This window comes from Xiphophorus hellerii, chromosome 5, assembly GCF_003331165.1.
Source record: "Xiphophorus hellerii strain 12219 chromosome 5, Xiphophorus_hellerii-4.1, whole genome shotgun sequence".
Taxonomy (NCBI): Eukaryota; Metazoa; Chordata; class Actinopteri; order Cyprinodontiformes; family Poeciliidae; genus Xiphophorus; species Xiphophorus hellerii.
Genome location: NC_045676.1, coordinates 4,713,004 through 4,736,441, shown reverse-complemented (window position 1 = coordinate 4,736,441; position 23,438 = coordinate 4,713,004). Strand labels below are relative to the sequence as shown.

Genomic DNA, 23,438 nt, shown 5'->3' with positions numbered 1-23,438 from the left:
AACTACAACTACAACTGCAACAACCATTTAAACAACCAATGGTTGTTGCTAAAAACAACCATTTAAACCAGTAATTGCTTTTATGACCCATAATCAGCACATAATGGTCTTAGCTGTATTTCCTCAATCCTTTTGGCAATGAAAAAAACCAAGATTGTTTGGTATCAGTTGTTCAAAACTTTGGACTGTTTAGAAGAAATTTTATTTGGGTGCAAAAATTAGGAAAAAAAATATAGATTTTTAGCATTTTCTGCCAAGAATTGAGAGACATGAAAATAAAATAAAAAAAATTCCCAAATGACTCATTTTGTGTTGTTCAGCCAGATATATGGCTGGCAAACATGTCTCAGAAAAATCTGCATTTCTAACACCTCAGTGGATGAAAATGTAAACATATTTTTGTAATGCTTGAAAAAACTGCTAAACTGGAATATTATTTACATTATTTTGCTGCTGAGCTGTCAGTCAAACACATACACCGCACCACTCAGGGGCTTGGACACTACACACACCTTCATATATCTACACAAACATTTATCTGTTTTTATTACGACGGATGTTACTGTTGCTAATTGTATAGCCACTGATTTACTGTAAAATTATTTTCAATTGAAGTTGCATTTGTCCTGAGTTTTGTGTTCTAATAAATATTTTTACTTTAGTAACAGAGAGAGGAAGACAGAGGAGGACAGAGGAAGGAGAGAGAAGTTATGTTTGTTTTTTTTTTGTTTTCTTTTTTGGTTCTTCTGAAAACCAGCAGCTCGTTTTTGGGCAGTGATTCAGCAAAATTGATTTCAGGAAGAGAGAGAGAGGAGGAGGGAGGGAAACGTGTGAGACTTTCACCAACTTCAACACAAAGTTGTCCCACTCAGCAGGGAAGCAGCTCCTTTCTGTCACAGTTTATTGGGTTTGTGCTACATTCAATTCTGCAAAGCACTTAATGCCTTCATGTCAACACTTGTTTTCAATCAAATGCTTTTTGGTCTATCTACATCATTTGATGCAGCTGTTTTCAGAATCATCTCTCCTTCCTTGGCTGCAAACATTTATAATTGTTGTGGATAAAACTCCTACCTTTTTTTTTCAAAGTCCCGACACACGGCTTGATTCTAACCACTTTTTCCCTGATGTGGTGGCGATTTATAGCAGCTCCAGAAAATCCTTGGCATCTGCACATCACGTTTCTCATTGGCTTGTGCTTCATCCCCTCCGCTGTTTCTTTCCTGTTTTTGTGGACTCTGTGTTGGCAAGATTACTTTACTGATAAAATGTCTGTGAAGAGAAGGAGAGGAGGGAAGTGTTTGTATAACAACCATGCACACTTGGTGCGCTGTATGAAGGATTTTTAATACATAATTTACTAAACATGAATGTAGCAAAGTAAGTTTATGTGTGTAATTACTGTTAGCAATCACATGTATCCTCTTTAATAGTGTTTCCATGGTGACCAGGAATAGTTATAGGGTCTTCTTGCTTTGGAAAAAGAAGTGCATCTGTGCTGCAATACTCTACACAGATCTCTGCAATCTGGGGGGATTTGGTATTCAGCTCTCAGCCCCGAAAAGCAGGATTCTCCTCTAAACTTTGTGGAAATTCACTTTTCCTGGACTCAACTACTTTGTTTTAAATGCAACTGGAAAGACAGACAGAAATAATTCATGCAATTAGGAGAGAATAAATGGATGAGTGGGTACTAACAGTAACTCACAGCAGCCTAGTTCAAATAAACTGTTTTTGTAAGTGTGTCCTTTCTCTGTTTCCCTCCACAGGGAGCGCATGCGGCAGTCGGCCATGTACGACTTGTGTCTGGGCATGAGGCAAGTTAGCCAGGAGTTTGTTCGGTTGCAGCTAACCTACGACGAGTTTCTCTCAATGAAGGTGCTTCTGCTTCTCAGCACAGGTAGGTAGCCAGCCTTACGACGCGCTCCATTTATTGTCTCTTTGTACAATAATGTTGATGAAAAGGGAGAACATTTTTTACAGTAGAGCTGGACGACATGGGTAAAAAATGTATTACAACATTTTATATCAGCCCATATTGATAATTATTGTTTTACTTTTTTGTTTGAAATATATAGTCAAAATTGTAATGTGACCAGTCCTGTTTTATCAACTATTTCTTCTTAAGCTATTGTTCTCATTTTTTTCCTTCACTCCACACTGTTGCTTTTATTTTTTAAGCAGATGTAAGGCAGGTGGCGTGGCTACCTCGATGCTACCCACTTTGCTTAGCTAGCCATGAAAGGTTGAGAAGCTAAAGCAGAGGAATCAAAATTTGATTTCAAACCACATCAAGATCTTGATTTGCTTTAATATGCATTATATTCAGTGGAAACTGTCTTAACATTATCGCAGACGTTAATATCTTCAATGTTTATTATCTCTGCTCTTGAGGATACAGCAATCAGCACCAAGCAAAGTACAAGGCGCTGCTGGATTGGCTGCCAGTAGCGAGTCAAGTCAGATTGTACCAAGTTACTCTACCTTTCTTTTGAATATTTTAGACATGCTCTATGAAAAATCTGTAAATAGGCAAAATTTCCACAAATAATTTGGAGTAATATTCCACAGAAAAATCTGTGAATAGGTGAATATTTTTATATTGAACCGCGAATAAGAGGGAATACTGTAATATCGAAGTTATTCTATAAGGCTACTCTTTACTGAAAAGCAGCTCCACACTGTAACACCTTCTTCACCAACCTTTACACCTGGCAGCAGTCAGACTGCTGCAGCTCTTCTGGAAACAGCCACATCCAGACAGAGGAGCTTGATTCATCACTCCTCTAAAACCCTTCTAGACTTCTTCACACCGCTGCGTCTGACGCTTTGCATTGAACTTGCTGATGTACGGCGTGGACGCAGCTGCTCCCTGTGCACTCTTCTTGAGCTTATCTGACGGCCATACGACGTTTTGAGGTCTCTAGCGATTGACTCTGCAGAAAGTTGGTGACCTCTGCCCACTCACACCCTCGGCATCTACTGACCTTTCTCTGTGATTTTATGTAGCCTTCCACTCCCATCTGAGAGATTGTTGTTGCCATTTCCTTCGGCTGCGTTATAAAATCATTTGCAGTTGACTCTGAAATATTTAGTCACGAGGAAATTTCACAGCTGGACTTATTGCATCCTGTCATGGTGCCATACTGAAATTCACTGAGCTGCTTTGATTCAGTATTTCAGACAAGTTTGTTGAAACAATCTACATCTCTACTTGAAAGGTGCTGTAATAGGACTGAAATGATTATCGGATTAATCGTGACAGTTATTGAAATAATCACCACCTTCCTAAGACATTTTTTTTTTTTTTTTGCCAGAAGTGTTTTTACTTTTTGACTAAATCATCTTTTGGCAAAAAAGAGGTGGTGATTAGTTTTGCCAAATTCCCTTTTGACCATTATTTTAGAAAGTTGACATAATGTGTTAATTGATTTATTGTTAACTGTAATATACAGACTCAAAAAAGGTCCATTTGCTGAAAAATCACAACATATTCAGACTGTATAAAATATATATGTATATACATTTCGCACTTAAGATAACAAGTCCTTTGTCTGTAAAGATGCTTGCCCGGGCGTGCCGTGGTGGCGTAGGGGTTAGCGCGACCCATATTTGGAGGCCTTCAGTCCTCGACGCGGCCGTCGCGGGTTCGACTCCCGGACCCGACGACATTTGCCGCATGTCTTCCCCCCTCTCCTTCCCTGTTTCCTGTCAGCCCACTGTCATATAAGGGACACTAGAGCCCACAAAAGACCCCCTGGAGGGGTAAAAAAAATAAATAAAAAGATGCTTGCCCAAAACTCCTTAAATGACATAGTTTTAGCTTCACCCAGTTCAAATTCACTAAAGAAATTCTGTTTTGGCTTTTTAGACAACAAAATGTTTATTTTCTTATTTTAAAAATGAACTGAATTGTTTATTTGCAACTTTTAAAGTATTTGTAATGTTGTACAAAAAAGATTAAGTGGTTGAATGAAAAATCTGTAGAATAAATGATTACTTAAATAATCGCAGCCCTATGCTGGATGTCACACACCTGTCATAATGGAAGGGATTGGAACGCCTGAGGTCAATCATTTGGACTGGTTAGTGAATGTTTTTAGCGATACAGTGTACATATGGTCTAACACGAGGATCGTCTGCAGCTTTTTGATTGGTGGAAGAAATTATGCTTTCAGAAAAAAGAAATTGTTTTCTCTCTGGTGTATGCTTCAAGTGCATCCCACTTTACCAAAATAGAAAAAGAAGAAAAATCACAATGTTGAATATGAAACAAGTTAAATTTGTTTTAGCAGAATCATGCCTAAAAATGTCTCTGTATGTAATTTATGCATAATTCTTTATATAAAAAAAAAAATCTCAACTATATGAATAAAATTAGAGCAGTTATAATTTGGATGTCTGTGTTAAAAAAAAAAAAACTCCCACCTTGCTTTTACCAAAAGGCTGCTGTTCACATAGGAAGTGTACTGATAAGGTGTTTGGTGTTCTGCTCCAGCGCACACCTGAGACAGTTTTGGCAGGAGCAGCTCTTCTTGCACCCACTATCATGCTTTTATAAAGTCTGTGAGGTCACACTTTAATCTCATTCGTAGTAATCCGTTAACAAAGATCCAACCTGTGAAAACAGAGCTGATGTTGCAGAGAAACGTTAGCTATTTGCAAAGGAAAGGGCGACATTTTGCCACTCTGTGACGGAAAGGTTTTCTGCTCTTGTTTGATTTTAACCAACAGAAAGTCTCATCCTGATGCCACATCCTGCCAAAGTGCACCTACAAACTCTGAATATTTGAACAGAGTTGTTCAGATAAAGTTTCTTCTTTTGTGACTGTTATTGTCATTTTAATTAGAATAGATAAATATGTCTTAAAGGGTAAAAAAAAAAAGAGTTTTAGTTACTGTGCCTTTTCTACATATTTTTGCCACGTTAGAAGCACAAAGTTCAAGATGTAAAATTGGATTTTTATGAGACAGACAAAAAGATGCATAGCTGGGAGGTGAAAGCAAAATGATTTAAGGTTTTCCAACAATTTTCACAAATAAATATGTGTAAAGTGCATTTTGTATTCAGCTTTAGTGAGTTTGCACTTTGTTGAACCATTTGTGCTGCAAGCCTCATGTTATTTGCTACATGTCTTTACAAATACAAACTGAAATTTTGTCAGGACCGTGACTTTTTTTTTATTTTTTATTTTTTTAAGCTTTTATAGTTTATGTGGTATTTATATTTTTTAATTGATTGAGGGTAATATTTCAAAGAACGATCCTTCAACACTGCACTGGTTTATAAGCACTCTCATCCATCTCATTTTAAATCAACAGTAAAACAATCTGTGAGTGCAAAAAGGTGAGCAAATCTGTGGATAGTCTGCTGCAGGTCATTAACTATTAACACAAGAGCACTTTGTTAATATCAATCTAACACAAGAGGTTGGAAGCTTTCAAGTGACAATGCTTACTGCTGCTAAAGTCTTACTGCTGCTAAATGTGCCAAACTGCACATCTTTGTACATTTTTTATCACAGAATAAAAATGGAACCATTTCCAATAGTTTTCTATATTCTTTTTAGAACTTTTTGGGAGTTATGTTGAACTTGGTCCTTCATTATTTGCGTCTGCTTTAGCCTGAAGCTAAGAGAAGTTTTGGCACAAATTCCTTCCCTCTCACTAACACTGCTCCTACTTTGTGATTTCAAGATGTAAATTAGGCAAACTTTGTGCTGTTAGATCTCACCTGCAGAAGCCACAATGTGTTAATGTCAGGTACAAGATTTAGGGTGACAATTAGTCCAGGTATTTCACTTTTCTCCTCAGTACATTAAAGACAGAAATACTGAAAGCTAAACATGAGTTTTTGTCCTGTTTTTCTCATAGTAGCCTAAATACTGTGTGGGTTTTTGTCCCTTTGAATGAATGTAAACTAATGTGCAATGGGGGGAATATGTCGTTATTCCCCATGTTTGGAGCAAATCTGAGCTACAAAATTTTAGTCGGCAGGTCAAACTTTTTAAAGATCGGTCATCAGTGCAGATTTATGAATGAAGATGGCATTTACACACCAACAGCATAAAAAAAATAGACATTGATTGATGAGCAGATCATGGCATTCTCACTTAATTGAACTGTTTCTTTAACCTGTCAGTATTCATGGTTCATAGCATGGCCGAGGATTTTGTCTAATCTTGTCTTTGTTCTACCTATAATGTAGAACAAATTTTCATGGTTTTCTATGGTATTACAAAATGGATAAACACTCATTATCACCGAGGTATAAAACAAAGGAATAATTTCTTCATTAAGGGAAACATAACCATTGTTTTGTCTTTTCACAGACAGGTTCAGTATGTTTTTTCCATGAGAAGAGTGATACATTTTTTTTCATTATAAATGTTAATGGGAACTTTATGAGAATCCAATAGTGTTGAAACAATTTCTTCAGTTTTTGTTGTATTTATTTTATCACTCTTTTGTACAACTTAATCAACATCATTGATCCTGGGATGAGTGTCCTTTATTGCTGTGGAGTATTTTACCTTTACTTGCTTTGACTATTATCTTTCTGTTGTCATGACTCACATTTCTTTTCAGAATCTTAAATACCTTAAGAGCATTTTCATTCCATCCAGTTATATTTGCTGTATTTTCATTTTCTTCCCAAAATATCATGTTTGAATATTTTTTAAAAGGTTTTGTTGGCTCTAGTGGCCTTTATTTGAAAGTAGTTTGATGGGAAACAGGGTAATGACAGAGGGGGAAGACATGCGGCAAATGTCGCCAGGCCAGGAATCGAACCTGCGACCACCACCATAAGGACTAAGGCCTCAAAACGTGGGTCGTGCTTTGCCTCTACGCCACCACAGCACCCCCATGTTTGAATATTTTTTAGTTTTAGTTGCAGACTTGCCATATTTGAATGTAACATCTTTTTTATCTTTTTATAGCGGGTCATGGTAGCATGTGGCCTTTACTAAACCACAAGTGCTAAGTTTTGGGAGAGATTAATTAAGAGAAAGAAACTAAGGAGCTAAAATATATAAACATGAAAAATAACACCGGTTCAGAAGATGAGTTAGTGTTAGTAAATGAGAACAGGTGCACATGAACTGGGAGGAAGAAAGAAAAGACTATGAGTGCAGCGGGATGGCAGAACGGCTCCTTCTGTTGCCGTGGCCTCCCTCTCCTCTCCTCACTGGTTCTCTGGAGGTTTTCCAGAAAGCCCCGCTGCACTTAATAAAGGCCAGTCAAGCGCCAGGCAAAGCTCCAAGACCTGCTATTTTTCTGCACTTCCTTAAAACCCCGACTGGAGTTCTGAAAGAGCGAGTGGAGATAAGAGGCGTGGATGCAGAATGAAAACGGGGGATTGGAGGTGCTTCACAGATGGTTCATTTTACTTCAGATTAGGGCTGCTGTAAAAGATTATTTTAGTAATTGAGTATCTATTGATTATTCTGATGATAAATCGAATAATCTGCAGTAGCTACTTAAGCTAGTAAAAGATTACATAATAGAGAAAATGCTGATAAGTAAACAATTTGGTTCCTTTTTTAAACAAGAACACATTTTATTGCTTAAAATAAAATAACATTCAAACAGCCATTTTAGTCTCAGGCTTTGAGTATAAAAAAGTATTTTAAAGTGCAAAAACAAAAAGGTTAAACATTTCACATTAACTTTTACAATTAAAAAACAAACATAAAATTAAGAATTAGTAAACAGTCTTTTATATTACACAATTTCAGCCTAAAGTTTGAAGTATGAAAGAGCTTTGTTATAAAATTGATATTTCTAATCTACTATGTTTTTCATGCCATTACTTTTCTTCATAAGGAAGTTCAACAAGCAACAAAATAGAGCTAAAATATATTAAGAAAAAACTAAAAAGAAGGAAAGACAGTTACATGTTTAAGCATGCAGACAGCAAAGCCAGAGATCTGGAAGTGTTTTAAACTGGTACCAGTTTTTGTTTATTGTTAATTTAAATTTTAATATAATTTTGTTTATTTTTTCGAACAGACAAAAATTGAAAACAATAAAAAGTAAAATTAAAACAAATTATCATGTCCAATGACAAAATTTTACATTGCACGCGCACTTTTTGCCTCTTTCTTGACGCCGCTGCTTTCTTTCCCTCTCCATTTGTTCCGTAGCTAGCTGCTAATAGCACTTAGCATTCATCAACAGCTCATTATATATATATATTCCTTTATTTAATCAGGTAAACCCCGTTGAGATCTAGATCTCATTTTCAAGAGGGACCTGAGCAAAAAATTTGCAATACATAACAACCTGGTTACAAGATAAATCATATAAGATCATTGGTGGAAGTGAGAGTGTTGTGCAACCCAAAAAACATCTGGCTGGAACACGGTGAGCTAATTTAGTAAAATTTCACAAGAAATTTTAATACTTGAGATACTCGAATAATTTGCCGAATCGTTCCAGCCCTACTTGTGATTTCAAATGTAGTCATCATAAAACTGTGAAATCTGAGGGATTAAGATGAGGAAAATAATCATCCTGCGATGGTCCAAAGCCCGCATGACGAAGTGTTGGTACTGGAGAGGAGTTTGGCTTGGTTCCCCTGCAGGCATTGTAGGAAGCCCTTGTTCAAATGTGATAGCTGGACATTGTTTACAGAGGAGGTGTCAAAACCCGTCAGCTGAGGACGCACTACAGTCAGGGCTGGTGTGTGTGCCTTTGGGCGGGCTTGTAAAAGTACATTTGTATGCTACATAAGGTGAATGAGCGAAACACAAAGAGGAAAAGTGGGATAAAGAGAAAAGAGACAAGGGCTGTTATTTCTCTGTGACCTTGGCTAAGGTTTCACTGAGCCTGCGGTGTCTTATGACCCTATTTGGATTTGGTACAAAAGCAGTGGCCTGTTCAAACCAGTTAAGCTCCTCGTCTCCTCACAAACACAGAGGGTCTGCATTTAAAGTATTCTCTTTATTCATTTGGTTTGTTCGTGTGCTTGAATTTGTGCTTTTTACTAATCAGGCTAAGAGCAGGTGGGTCAGGTGTTCAGGCACTTTACTGGACTCAACAGAGCTTTGATCATCACACATTCACTGCTGAACACAGCTGATCTTATCTCTTGCATGCATTACACTGCAGCCTTATTCTGTTTACAAAGGAACATTTCTTCCTTTGCTTCAGGTGCACATACAGTCTGAAGGTCAAAGGTTTACAACCAGTCATCGTCACCATGAATGTTGTATTAATTGCTGGCTTTTAATGTTTTGTTTGAACTGTTCTTTCTCCTGAGTGGAATAATAATGCAACAAAAAGCTGCATTAACCTAAAAAAAAAACAATAGTTTTGTCCCCCAGAAGTTTTAATTTGATTTTTACAATCCAACTGACGTTTGTATAAATATATTTTATGAAGATGCCCTTGACTCTGAATGCATTCTGTCTGGATAATTGACTTACCTTTTCTTTGGTATTGATTAAAATAGTTTGTTTTCCATTAGGTCTCTAACCTTGATCTTTAAACAATCCTGCTAATAAAATCACTCAAAATCACATAGTATGGAGTGAACAATCACAGCCAGTTTTTTAATCTGTTTCCATTTAAGTAGTAATTAAACTGAGAAGAAAATCACCCTATAAAAAAAAGAAGCAACTTCTCTATTCTGTACATCTTACTAAAATCATGGTAGGTTTTCCAGTGTTTGCAGAATGAAGTATTGCTATGTACTCTAAGTACGACTATTTGGTTTTTTTTTTAGTGTTTTTAATACATTTTTCTTTTTTGAGGAGTTTCACTTGTCTTCTGTATGGCCTTAACCAGCACATGACTCGGGTAGAAACATTTAGCTTTTCCTTGTGGATAGCAACAAATGTTACTTGTGCTTGAAGGTGTAAATTTTTGAGCAGCTTCATTTCTTAACTGGTAATGATTTGGTCCAAAATGATTTAAAACCGACTTCCCAGAGGCGAATCATGCAGGTGTTTCACAATATCCCAACCAATATCCTTTCTTCTAAAGAAATTTAGTTTAATTCAGTTCAATTTGAAAATAATATTTATCCCAAAGGAAAATATAATGTTGTTGTTACTCGTGTCATCTAAAAAAGTTTTTGCGGACGGTAATGGTGTGTGCAGGAAGACACTGACTGAATGACAGTATCATGACTATCATGACAGGAAAAAAGATGATATTACACAGTAAAATGTCCTGGATGACACCACTGGTTATTAGCAAACACTCCTAATCCATCTCATTTGCTTTTGCTGCTCCACTTTAACTCTGTCTGGTCATCTGGTTAGAATGCCAGGCAGAGAGACGTAGGAGTTTGGGACATGATCGATGTAAGAACTTCCTCCTCTTTGAACCTCCTCCCTCTCTCTCTGCTCTGCATCCTCAAAACGTCCTTTTGAGAAATGACTCTTCTGGGATCTGGGGTCGTAGTTCAGGTATTATTTGAGCTTTTGAGATGCTAACTACCTGCTCCGGTTGTAAATAATAAAAAAAATAGATAAATAGTAAAAAGAAACACTTTGTTGCCACAGTTACGCATCATAACAACTGTCTGAATAAAAAAGTAAGAGTAAAAATCCATCCAGCTCACAGTATCCAAAACCAAAGGAAAAATTTGTCCAAAGAACCAATGGCTCTACCAAAAATAATGTATTAAAGTTTACAAAAAGGACAAATCAGAGCTGCCACTATGAAACGCACAGTTCTAGAGTTCAGCATAAAGCTTTGCCAAATAATATCACATCCAATTAACTTGCAGTTCAGATGGCTTTTCCATCTTGTGTAAATATAAAATTCTCTTTATTAGATCTACACTGTGGTTCTTTGTGCTTTTATTGTTTTGAGTGATAAATCCAAATGAGTGCTGTCAAACAAATCCTTTTTATTCTGATAAATAGAAACCACCAGCAGCAGTCAATCCTAATCACATACTAAAAGTTAAAAGGCCCCGGCTCTGTCACATTCAGACACCCTGCAACTTTGATCACTGCTTATTGAAAGAAATCATTAAAAACCCCAAATTAATGGCCTTTATGCCCATTATGAAAACCAGTAAGCAATTCACTGGACCTACAGGAATGTCGATAAATAAGAACTACAGCCTTGTTGAAGGGGTAATGCAGAAACAAAAATCCATTTACTACCAAATTACACAAATGCCCTATTTTTGGGCCACATGTGGAGAAACCCTGTGAATGCCAGTCCATTTTCACAGCAAGGTCCATTTGGGTCAGTGAGAGACAAACAAAAGGTCCGAATGTGACCCTCAGTTTTAGCACGTTCTCATCATGTCAGCCATGAAATGTAGCGCAGGACTCCCAGCCTCCGCAGAGGAGAACAATCTGTTTTTCTATCTGCTCTCAGCTCCATGTACATTAGGCCTGGAGGTGTCTGTGTGTTAAAGAAACAGTGAAAAGGATAACACAGCGAGGGAAGAAGGCAACAGAGCACACATCTTCACAGTTACAGTGTTTTATCCTCTGAGACTTGCAATTCAAACACGTCCTTTCGGTTGTGTTATTTTGTAAATTCTTCTACAAGCAGTTTTAGTTCACCCGAGGTTCACGGGATACTTACAAGTACAGAAGAATATAATCCAATTTAACACTGTCTGTGACTGGATGTGTGTGTGTTGGGGTCGAATCTTTCAACCCATTAGAGCTGAGAATAGTGCAGTCTGCTGTGCAAAACACAATTGCCACGGGTTTGTAGGTTTCAGTTTGAGCGTTTGTCTCGGTGCGTTGTGTTTACTTCCTGTTGCATCTTGGTGGATGGTTTCAGTTTTTGCCTTCTCTGCCTCAGCCAACATGTGAACATATGTGGGTCTCATATGAGAAGCTGAATATGTGTCAGATTCCAAACCTCGAGAGCAGGTGTCCCACAGTTTTCAGATATGTCTCTGCTTCAACACCTGAATCAAATAACGAGGTCATTAGCAGGACTCCAGAGAACTTGGCTGCATGCCGATCAGGCAATCCAGTGTTGGACCAGCAGGGACTAACGCTGCGTTCAAGTTACCTTGGAAATCGGAACGCTGCGTGAGACAACAGACTGAGCTAACAACATTCCAATTAAGAAGTCAAGATTTCCACTTGGTCTTTCATGATAACAAATTTTGCTGGACAATAAATGATCCCAGAAGTTATTGCGATAAACAATAATATTGTTGTTTTGAGACCATTTACAAGTGGTGTAATGGTATTTGCATAATAATGTAAGATCACATTCTGAAAGATCAATAAACTTTTAACTCTTATGAACATTTAACACATTTAAAATCTCCAAAATAGATTAACAAAAGAAAAGAAACAACAAATCAAATTAATTATGAAGTCTCTGTAAACAAAATAACATGGGAAATATTAAATGTAAAATAATCTGCCAGTGAATCTAGCACTTTTTCATCAATATTAAGTAATTGAGTATATGTTAAGCTAATATATGTTACTGAAAAGTTACTAAGAGTACTAAGTACTAAGATATTCACACTAGAAGCTAGACCAAAAACTTGGTAAGATTTTGTGTTTTTGCAGTGAATTTGTCCTGTTTTAAAGCTGATTAAATGTAAATACATTATTAGCACTGAGCTAATAACCTTAGTGTGAAGGTTGCAGTTGTTTGTTCACTAACTGAGCCTAAGTTCAAAAAGATTTACAGTTAGATTTACATAATTGTTTTCTGAGAACTTTCAGTGAATGAATTTGTTAATAAATGTAAACTGGAGAACTAATTACCGCTTGAAATGGTGCATGTGATAATAGCGAGTTGCTAAAAAGGCTTAAATCACCAACAGAGAGAAAATGCCCCCTAAATCAGGCTTGCGTGTGGGAGTCGAAGCCTAATTCACCAAGCACCTCTAATTACCCTTTACGCAGTTCCACATCCCGCCATTAAAGGAGCACACTGGTGGCTGCATATGTCTTGGCCCGTTTTCTGCAAATCGTGTTAAGCGAATGCTTGCCAGCCAATTCTAAGCTGTATCAAGCTTACTCCATGTTGTTTAAAATTTGGATTTTCAACTGTGAATGTTTTCTTTTTTGTAATTTGAAGACATCTTAAGGAGCTGAGGGTTGAAGCAGTGGGTCTCTCCAAACTCTGAATGTCTGAATTTGTGAAGTTTTGAACCTGTTCTATGAGGGAAACAGATTAAAATAACACTCAAGTGTTTTTGAAGATTCAATTGAAAAAAAATCTCTGTGTTTATTACAGAAATGTGAATTTACTGAGATGTTGAAGAAGCTCGGGTTCAGCTCGTCTGGATTGTTGGGTTTAGTTTCTCCTATCATCTTGTGCGCAGATGGGCTCCCGATGGGGTTTAGGTCAGGCCAGTTTGCTGGCAAATCAAACACAGTGATACTTCGGTCATTAAAGCAGGTACTGGTTCTTCTGGCAGCCGGTTCCAAGTCCTGCTGGAAAATGACGTCTGAAAGCCCATTGACCTCAACAGCAGAGGGAGGAAGGATGTGCTCTAAGGTTACCTTTAGACCTGAGACTTGAGAAAACATAGTGGATGACTGGCTCCCCATGTCATCACTGGCTGTACGAACTTCACACTGAATCTCAGTCAACTTGGATTCTTTTCCTCTACACTCTGAGATCTAGACTTCCTCTCAAAATGCCTAATTTCCACCTGAATAGAGGATTTCCAACCACTAAGCACCATCCATCCATCCATCCATCCATCCATCCATCCATCCATCCATCCATCCATTTTGTAACACCCTTGTCCCTAGTGGGGTCGGGAGGGGCGCTGGTGCCCATCTCCAGCGAATGTTTCGGGTGAGAGGCGGGGTCACCATGGACAGATCTCCAGTCTGTCGCACCGCTAAGCACCAGTCCAGTTCTTTTTCTTTTTGCTTTTTATACACTTTTTTCTTCCACTCAGCTTCCATTGAATATATACTTGGCTGTACTCTTTTTGACAATATTTGTTTTACCAGAGATGACAGGTAAAAATATCAAATGTCTGTTTTTTGACCAAACAAATTTTTAAAAGTATAATTTTTTTAGCTATTTGATAAAAAAGTAATCCTGACACACGTCAAACAACAACGTACAGATTAAGGCTTTTTTCATTATTATTAAAATGCTGCAGTATGGAAGTGTTATCTTTTTTTCCTTTTGCTTTTATTGCTAAGTCCAAATAATATTCCTATTCCAGTTCCCAAAGAGGGTCTGAAGAACCAGGCTGCATTCGAGGAGATGAGGGTTAATTACATCAAGGAGCTGCGACGTTCTGTGGGAAAGGCGACCAACAACTCCGGCCAAACCTGGCAGCGCTTCTTCCAGCTCACCAAGCTGCTGGACGCCATGCATGATGTAAGTTCCCCTGACCCAGTCCACGCCGCACACGCTTCCCTGCAAAGCCCCTCTTTTCTGAACTGCTGCCACTTCGGGCTTCTGCTCTTAGAGGAAAAGTTGAGTAAAATGGCAACATAGTGGATTTTGGTTAATGCTTTAGTTAGCGGTTCAATAGCATTGTGTGGTTTGCAGTGAGGATAATTGCATCCCTGAGGGGGAAGGCGGAGTTATTTTGGAAGAGGCAGTGGCCACGCTGTATTGGTGAACGGAACAGAGGAGGATCGATACCGGCTCTCGGTTTATTGGGTCAGGGCGCTGAGGTGTCACTGTGGGAAATGTGCTAAATGACAGTCACGTTGCTATGCACAGGGTCGGCTGGTGCAAAAGCAAAGCCTGGAGGTGAAGATCAGCAAGCGGGAAGTCATAAAAATACCTGACCACAATTAATTCAGCCTTATGATTAAATAATTGGGGTTTGGGCTGACAGAATGACCTTTCTCTCAGGGAGAGCTGGATAGAGAAAAAAAATAAAATACGTGCTGCCCCCAAGTGGTCAACAGAATAGAACAATGAAGGAAATTTAACCTGAACGGGGAGAAATAAAATAAAATGTTCCTGTTTTCGAATGAAGACAAGAAGCTGCCCTGCAACAGTGTTCAGACCATTTAAATGTTTCCCCATTTTGTCAAGTTACTGGGATTTTATGTGATAGACAGAAATAAGGTAGCATGTAATCGAGGAATAGAGAATCAATCAACTATAATTTCCTTTCTTTTTAACAAAAGAAAAAATCTGATTTTTTAAATTTAGCCAAACTGAGTCAACATTTAGGAGAACCAGATTTTGCTGTAACTGCAGCTGCAAGTCACATCCCTACCTGCCTTGCACATCTAATTCAGAATCGTTGTCCTGCTGAAAGGTCAAAACCATGCCCATGGCATGACACTGCCACCTCCATGTTTTACTGTAAGGTTTGTACACTGTAAAATCATAGAATCTCACCAAGTATTTTTGGGATAGTTTCTACTTATATATCTTAGTGTGCATAAAATACAACAAAACTAACTTGCAAGTAACTTTTCAGCGAGATATAGGAGCTTATTGTAAGTCAGTAATTCCTTAATATTGTTGAAAAAGTACCAGTTCCACTGGTAGATTATTTCAATTTTAACATGAGACAATTTTCTTGTTATAAGTGAAATAATTCACCAAGTTGGACTAGAACATTTTTTTTATTAATATTAACAAATTATTGACTTGAGGCAATCTCCTACTTATTGCTAAAGTAACTTGTAAGTTTGCTTTGTCTTATTTCAAGTGTACTAAAATATTTGCAGTGGAAACTTGACAAAAATCCGTGGGAAGATTTTGTGTTTTTGCAGTGTATATGACGTGTAGTCTGAGTTGTCTGCATCTCTGTTTCTGTGAGATGTTCAACGTTTGGATATTGTTTTCTATCTTGACTCTGCTTTAAACTTTTCCACAACTTTTCTCCTGACCTGCCCGCTGTGTTACTTGCCCTGATGCTGCTGTTTGTTTACTAATTCTCTCTAACGCAAAACAGCTGGATTCATGCTGAGGTTAAATTACAAACAGGCAGATTTTTACTAGTTTGGGAAATCCTAAAGAAAATCAGCATTTAATTAAGGGTGTTAGAGTACAGAGGTGTATCAGGACCAGATTAAGATATACTGTATATTTTTTACATTACAAGAGTGAAGTCATAATATTATGAGAATAAACTCTTACTATTAGCAAAATAAAAATAGAATATTGCCAGAAGAAAAGCGTAAAAGTATAAGAAAAAAACTGTTTAAAGGTGGAAAATAAAATAATCAGGATGTGATGTGACGTACTTGGCAAGTCCATCTTGTTCTCTCTTCAATGTATGCACAACCATTTTAAAGTCATGCTGGTGACAGTAATTTAATGCTAATATGTATTTCCTAACTGGAAAACTGATTCCAAAGCAAAGCTTTACAAACATTCCTCATTTATATTTTTAATATTTTTTTGTGCAGAAGATCTCAGAAAATTAAAACTTCATTCTTTTAATATTCAAACTGTATTTTGGTGATATGACTGTATGTTCCTATTGTTCTGACTTTATTCTCATGTTATTTAGACTTTGTTATCATAAGACTTTATTTTTGTAATATTATAACTTTATTCTCATAATTATGGCAATGCATGCCACACATCTTAATTTTTATAAGAGATTTGAAAAATTTACAAAATTTTCTGCATGAAGTATCATTACACTTCATTTTGTGTTAAATTTATAACAAATTTTTGGGTTGTACAATGTTAAAAAAAAAAATCTAAGCAGTAATAATATCTTTGCAAGGCCAGTTTATGAAAGTGAGTTCTGTTTTCATTAAGTTGTGTGTTTGTGATGTGCAGCTCGTTGGGAACTTGCTGGACTTCTGCTTCTACACCTTTCGTGAGTCGCAGGCCCTGAAGGTGGAGTTCCCCGAAATGTTGGTTGAGATCATCAGTGACCAGATACCAAAGGTGGAGTCGGGCCTTACTCACACTATCTACTTCCACAAGAAGTGACTCGCTGCAAAGCCGGAACAGAAGTGGCATTAAGAACCGGGAAAGAAAGAAGAAAACGAGGTTCAGGGAAGGGAACGTGCGCAAGAAAGGCCTGATCTGTCGGCCCCTGACCCTGCCGCCCTCTGAGGCGGCGTCCTCGCCTCGGATCGCAGTCGAGCAGAGTGGTGAGGAGAAGGATTTGATCCTGAAGTCGCCATAAGCATCTTAGAGCTGTGAATAGTTTGAGACATCGAGCACGACACGCCGAAATTGACTTTTGACAAACCTGACGAAAACATCCCGATGTACACCCATGCAACCCTGCCCCAAAGATGAAAACAGTATTCTGTGGAGATAAAGCCATACATCACCTAGAATATATTCACACAGGAGTAGATGGAAAATTAACACACTTACATGCCTTCCCGTAAATGCCCTCCACCTGCACTATATTGAGATTCCCTTACAAATCCACTGAAACGTTGTTGTTTTTCTTAAATTGCAAATATTAAATCTAGCTTATGCAATCTTAAAAAGAATAATTACACTTGGAAATATCCTGCTTAGACTAATAAGTTAGCTCTGCGTGTAGCAGCAAAGGACTTCATGTGGAGGCTGCAGGTCTCTGTGAAGATAACCCAAGGGCTATACAGGTATCATCATAAGCTAAATGACGACATCAGATCTAACAAGTCCAAGTTCGGTTCACAAGTCTGCATCGTGACGGCCATTAATGACATCGACACGTACACAAGTTTAAATATTTGTAGTGAAACAATCAAGACTATTATGCAAAAGTCCAAAGCTTGAGCTGTTTTGAAATGAATATATCTCTCAAGTGTGAAGAAAGCTTGAACATGAAACTCCCGTGACTACTTCAGAGACATTGTGTTATATATTGATGCAACACTTTACCTTTTCTGCAGAAAAAAAATAAACAAAGTTAAAAAAAATTTTGCAGGATGAAATAATGCATTTACAGAAACAATTTCAGTAAGAGTCGACTGATAATGGATTTGACTGAGGTGAATCTACAGTAATAGCTGTCATTTGTGTTATCTCCAGAGCAGCTGTCCAAATGTCTGTTTTTACCCACAATGAAGCTAAACCAGCCCTTTGTGAACCAACACTTATCTACTCTTCCCAGAGACAATAAAAAAGCATTTTATAGAAGGGTTCGTTTTTTTTTGACAAGCCAGTCATTTTACATTAAGGTGCTTCATTTCTACAAAGCGAGGCGAGACGTAACATGTACAGTAACAAATAGACAGCCCAGACACTACAATATATATGGACTCAAAGTCTGAACACACATACTCTGTAAAGTTTATATTATCCAACGTGGAGCATTACTCTGCTTACAGCTAACACATCAATACCGAGCGAGTTTGTACAGGTATTAACACCATTCTCCTCAGTTGATGTACAGAAGATGTTTTAAGGTACGTGTTGATGAAGAACAGATTATTCTGCTCAAACGGTCAGTTTTCCCAATGTAGATTCCTCTTTTTTTCCTCCTATATTTGGGCCAAGTCGTATTACTTTCACTACGGTCTTCTGGACCGTTTAATAGTCTCACACCCCACTGGTTTCTGGATGGTTGTGGAAAACTACGATGATGCTACTGAAAAGCGACAGAGAAGGTAACAGGTGTGTGGGGAGGCGTGATTGTTATCCAGTTATTGTGCCCTGTAAGTGTGTATTTACATGTGTGTATGAAGTTTGTGTGCATTTTTTTTTTATCTCTCTCTCTCAGACAGCATGTGAATAGTTTATCTGCTCTTTCAGTGTAGGTTATTATGCACACATGTCATAGATTTTAACCATATCCTGTTTCCACATTTAGATTTGCACAGAGGAGGAACAATGTGAAATGAGGCATTAGCGCAGCTAGCAGGGATTGTTTGTTCCTTTAAGCAACTCTCATAACAGAGGGAGAGATTTCTGCATGGTCACCCAGCCTAAAGTCAGACAGCATAATATTAGCCACCTAGCCTGGTGCTGGTGTGCTGCATTAGAACACCAGCACCTCTCAAAGCCGGCCCAAGGCTTAAGCAAGCTAAGCAGCCCCCAATATCAGTGACTTAATTCACTAAAGGGATGCACCGACCATCAGCTGAGTTTTAACTTGACAGGACATAATCAGAAAACTAAAACATCAGATCATTTTTGGGTCAGCAAACATGCTATGCCCAAACCCTACTGGACTGTGCAAGCTACAACACCCTTTGGTGTGGAAGGGTGTACTAAGGACAGAAAACTCAACATTAGCATTTTGTAGTAGTCTAAAGAAGCACAACGGGCATTTTAAATGTTTGGAAATTAGATGTGTATCTCACAAAATATTCGAAACATTGTCAAATGAGTATACTTTAAAAAAAAATAAAATAAAATTCTCTTTGATGCTCAGTGTCTTTTAAGGTTGGAAGGCAGCTTTGCCATCACCCTAATCTCTAGCTCCATCTATCAGGTTCATGTTTGGACTTTGGCTGGGCCACTTCAAAATGTTTCTTACACTTCAGTTAGAAGAAAAATATAGGTAACATTGAAATGTTTCACTTTAAAGATAAGAATGTCAATAATGTTAGTTAGGCATAATTCTAATTTAAATGAGTAGAGCAATTTAAACAGATAACAGAAAGACTGATTGTAGCTTTCAGCCTCTATCATGGAACATAGTGAGTTTTGGAAATGTTGGCTTTTGAAATAATCCACATTTTAGGGCATACACATGGAAGCTGTTGTTACAAAGCAAACTGATAATCGTACATTTAGGAGGCTAAAATTAAATCTGTATCTTAAAAATCAGGTTTAGGGCAACTGCCCTCTCAACTACTGAGGTGGTTCCTTTGCTCTTAAGGTAAATAATTAATGAGTGGTGATTAAGTTTATCCAAGAGAAACCAAAATCAATTAAAATTGTATCCGAAGGGTCAGAGCTTCACAAAAACTTGAAATTGGCCACAAAAATCTGATCGGTGCATCTCTACTCGAACTAAAATTTTTCATTTTAATTTAATTTGACATATGAATATGTTATATCAAAATAATAAAATTTGATAGTTTTGAAGAGCGTGACTGAAGTTACCATAGTTCAGTCATTTCTCCTGCTTGTGTCTGTGTGGGAATCACCTTTCATCAACACCGTAGCTGTAAATAAATAAATAACAATGAAGCTTCACTTAATGCAGGATTCTGGCAGCTGCCTAACCAAATGAAGATGCCAGACAAATTAATTTGGGGCCCCAAATTAAATTCTGCTTCTGGCCCCACATAATCTTGGGTCGGCTCTGGAACCGTTCCACCAGACTTTTAGCTCTGTTCTGAGTTGAAGTTCATCTTCAGGCAAACAGAAGTCAGAATTTGTTTGTCTTCGGAGGTGTAGTAAATATAGTTTTAATGATGGGGATCAGAAAAGGGAGAGGGTTGTGTATTTTATTTCTTATTATTGTCAAATTGGGAGATCAGAGGTGGATGTGTCAAATTTTGTCATCCTGTTGGGGTTTTTTCTCCATAAATTATGGGAAAAAATATATTGGGTAAGAATGTGGGGCTAACTTCCCCTCTTTCATTATACTCTACAGAAATATTATTTCAATGTTTTTTCTCCACTGCAATAATTTTCAGCGCCTTCCCAGAAAGGCTTCATTTAATCCTTTATTTTGCCCCCTTTTGTTGTCCTTTTTAAAGAATAAAAAATGTCTAACAGTTCATAGAATGAATGGGAAAGTATTTTTGAGAGAATTATATTTTGCAGGAAAACAATATTTAAGTACTTTGTCTAAAAATGATATCCTTTTTGTAAAACAAAATGTTATTGCATGCTTTTTGATGAGATGTTTACATGTACTTAAAAAAAGGGAAACTTGTGCCTTTTTATCTCACCTGATTTACAGTTTTACAGTATATATTGTAAATAATAAGGCAAGTCTTTATGTTGAGTGTAGTATAAAACATTTCTACTTTAACCATCTTGTTAAACAGTTGGGAAAAAAAATGTGTTTCCCACTCGCCATGTTCTGTTTGTTGGCTCGCAGAGTAAGGGTTGGCACAGTGAAATGAATGTATCATATATTGTGAGAGACTTATGGCGCATACTACCTGAATGTTAGAGAGAGTACATTTATTATCTACTCACTGAGGACATTTTTTATTTTGCTTTTTTTTTATTTTCTTCATTATTGTTTCCTTAAACAAATAAAAAAAATCAAAAGCACTTTTTTAAAAATTTTGTAACAAGCTGTATTAAGAAAGGGATCCTCTTTGCTGTTGATCTGATATCGTAACCATGGTGACAAAGTTGATAAGCACTATAATAATAAAAACCAAGGAGTCACATACTGTTGAAACTGGGACATGTTAAAGGAAGTTATTGACTTTTTAGCACTGAAATATAAACAGGTGAACACATTAACACAGAATCACTGACTTCAACATAAGTTTGTGCTGGCGTTATTATTATTTATTTTATTTTATTGCAACTTATCAATTGAAAAGAAATGTGCATGAAGGTTTGGCCATCAACGAAAATAATTTGACATAAAGAACGGTAGATGCAGGATGTTGAATCTTCTGCAACCTCTCCAAGTGAGACTGGATGTCTCATTATAGGACATGTTTATGAGCTGTGAGTAAACCTAAGAAAAAACAAACTAATAAAAAACAACTATTATATGAATGTTTCTAGTTATAAAATAAATTTTATGTTTGGTTCCATTGTGTTCACAAAACTATCTTCACACTCTAAATTAGGCTATTTGAAAACGTGAAAGGGAAAACTGTGATTTTTGTTTTTGATTTTTTAAATGTGGTTTTCTGTGGAGTTATAGTCAGTATCTACCTTCAGCAGACAGTAATCTGGATAATCTCTGTTGGGAGAAACTTAAGCTAATTTCTTAAGTAAAGACAGTCTGAAAGTGGATTCAAAAACAACTTTTAAGGAACATATAGATTTCAAATGACCATGTAATGTTTACAAGAAACAAATTTTACTGACTGAGCGATGGATGCTTCACAACATGAGATTTGAACATAATCAGTTCTTTTAAAGACAGGCAGGAAGTATCTACTAACTTTAAAAGCACTTAAAGAAAATGTCGTCCAATTTGAACCACATATTGTTCCTGTTTATATTAGTACAGTAAAATACAGTTTGTTTTATTAATTTTGCCATAATTTCATTGAAATTTAAAAATACAATGCAAAGCAAAGTTGTAAAACAACCATTAAAATGTCAAATGCAATAATGTGAAGCGATTCATTTTGTATCTGGAATTGCTTATTCAGCCACATTTATTTGAAGCTTCAAGCAGGACAAAAACAACTTCAAACCAATTCACTCTGCTGGGTAAAACACAGAATTTCAAGTTCCTGTGTAACATAATTTATAGATATTTTGCATTGCTTTGGTGTAGAGTACTTTAGAAATAATTTCATTTATATGTTTTGCATCAGACATGGATGTTGAGATGTCAAAGCTTTGTTATTGAACAACAGGTAAAAAGTTGTGATTGCTCCTGACCGTTTTCTAAATTTGTTTACCCCAGACTGTGAAAACTACATAGTTGTGGTTCAATACAAATACTTGAACATCTCAGAGTAAACAACAATTTTAAAGCACAAAGATTGGAGCAGAAATTCAATCTGGACTAGCCATTAGCAGGACTCTTTCATGGGAACTTCTGTTTCCCCAAACTGAGATAGTTCTGAAAGCTTTCAGCAGGTAACATACTGACTAATGACAAATCCACAAAATCCACACTTCAAATTTTTCTCAAACTATTCTTTACATTTTTACTGGCAAAATATGAGCAACAAACAGTGGGGGGATTAAAGTGTGACAGCAAAGTATTGAACCGGGAACACGGGGAGTGTTGGAAATAAGTGAGCATGGAAATCTATCTGTGCTCAAGCTGCATTGTTAGTAATTCAATATTTCCAACTGTCACTTTAATAAAGTGAGAGAAAAGAAAATCTTCTGCAAGTAAGTGCAATTCTCTGTCAGCAGACGGACCTGTGAGCTGTATTGACACTCTCATTCAACTTCCAGCAAAAAGTAAACAAGAATATTCACAACTGTCAAACTAGTTCCAAGAGAGGGAAGCTGATTAATGTACAGTTTATTTTTTGGTCATCAGTCATTACCTACTGCCAGCTATAAAACTTTCCCAAAACTCCAGGGAGCTGCATTGTCTTCTGAACAGTCCTCTTCTAAATTCACTCTCCTTTTTTGGCTTGTTTGTCTCACGATTAGTCTAACTGCTGTTCCTGACACTATTACGTCATTGTGTGTATGGAGTCATGTCATTGTCGTTTTTCAGAGTTGTGAATCGGGTGTAGACAGTCTAAGCCATATCTCCACGGCCATGGCAGTGCATTATTTATTAATAAATATATAAATATATATATATAAAAATATACAGAAATGCTTTTTTTCCAGATCCAAAAATACCTTTTTACTCAGTACAAGTTTTCTTAGCAAACATACAGTGAACCTCCTTCACCAAACCTCCTTCAGCAATTTTTGAAACCAGATACTACTGTATATCTTAATGCAGATATTGCCATACTTGTGTTTGCAGAAATATTGCAAGATTCTAATAAAACCATTACACTGAC

At 37.0% G+C, this 23,438-nt stretch overlaps 1 protein-coding gene across 1 annotated transcript in view; it reads left to right on the top strand.

Annotated features, from left to right (window-relative positions):
- Positions 1-23,438, top strand: part of nr3c2 (nuclear receptor subfamily 3, group C, member 2) — a 104,061-nt gene extending 80,623 nt beyond the window's left edge. Inside the window, exons 7-9 of the mRNA XM_032562544.1 lie at positions 1,770-1,900; positions 14,144-14,301; positions 16,687-23,438. Of these exons, the coding sequence (XP_032418435.1) occupies positions 1,770-1,900; positions 14,144-14,301; positions 16,687-16,842 (445 nt within the window). The 3' untranslated portion in view covers positions 16,843-23,438. The remainder of the gene's footprint in view (positions 1-1,769; positions 1,901-14,143; positions 14,302-16,686) is intronic.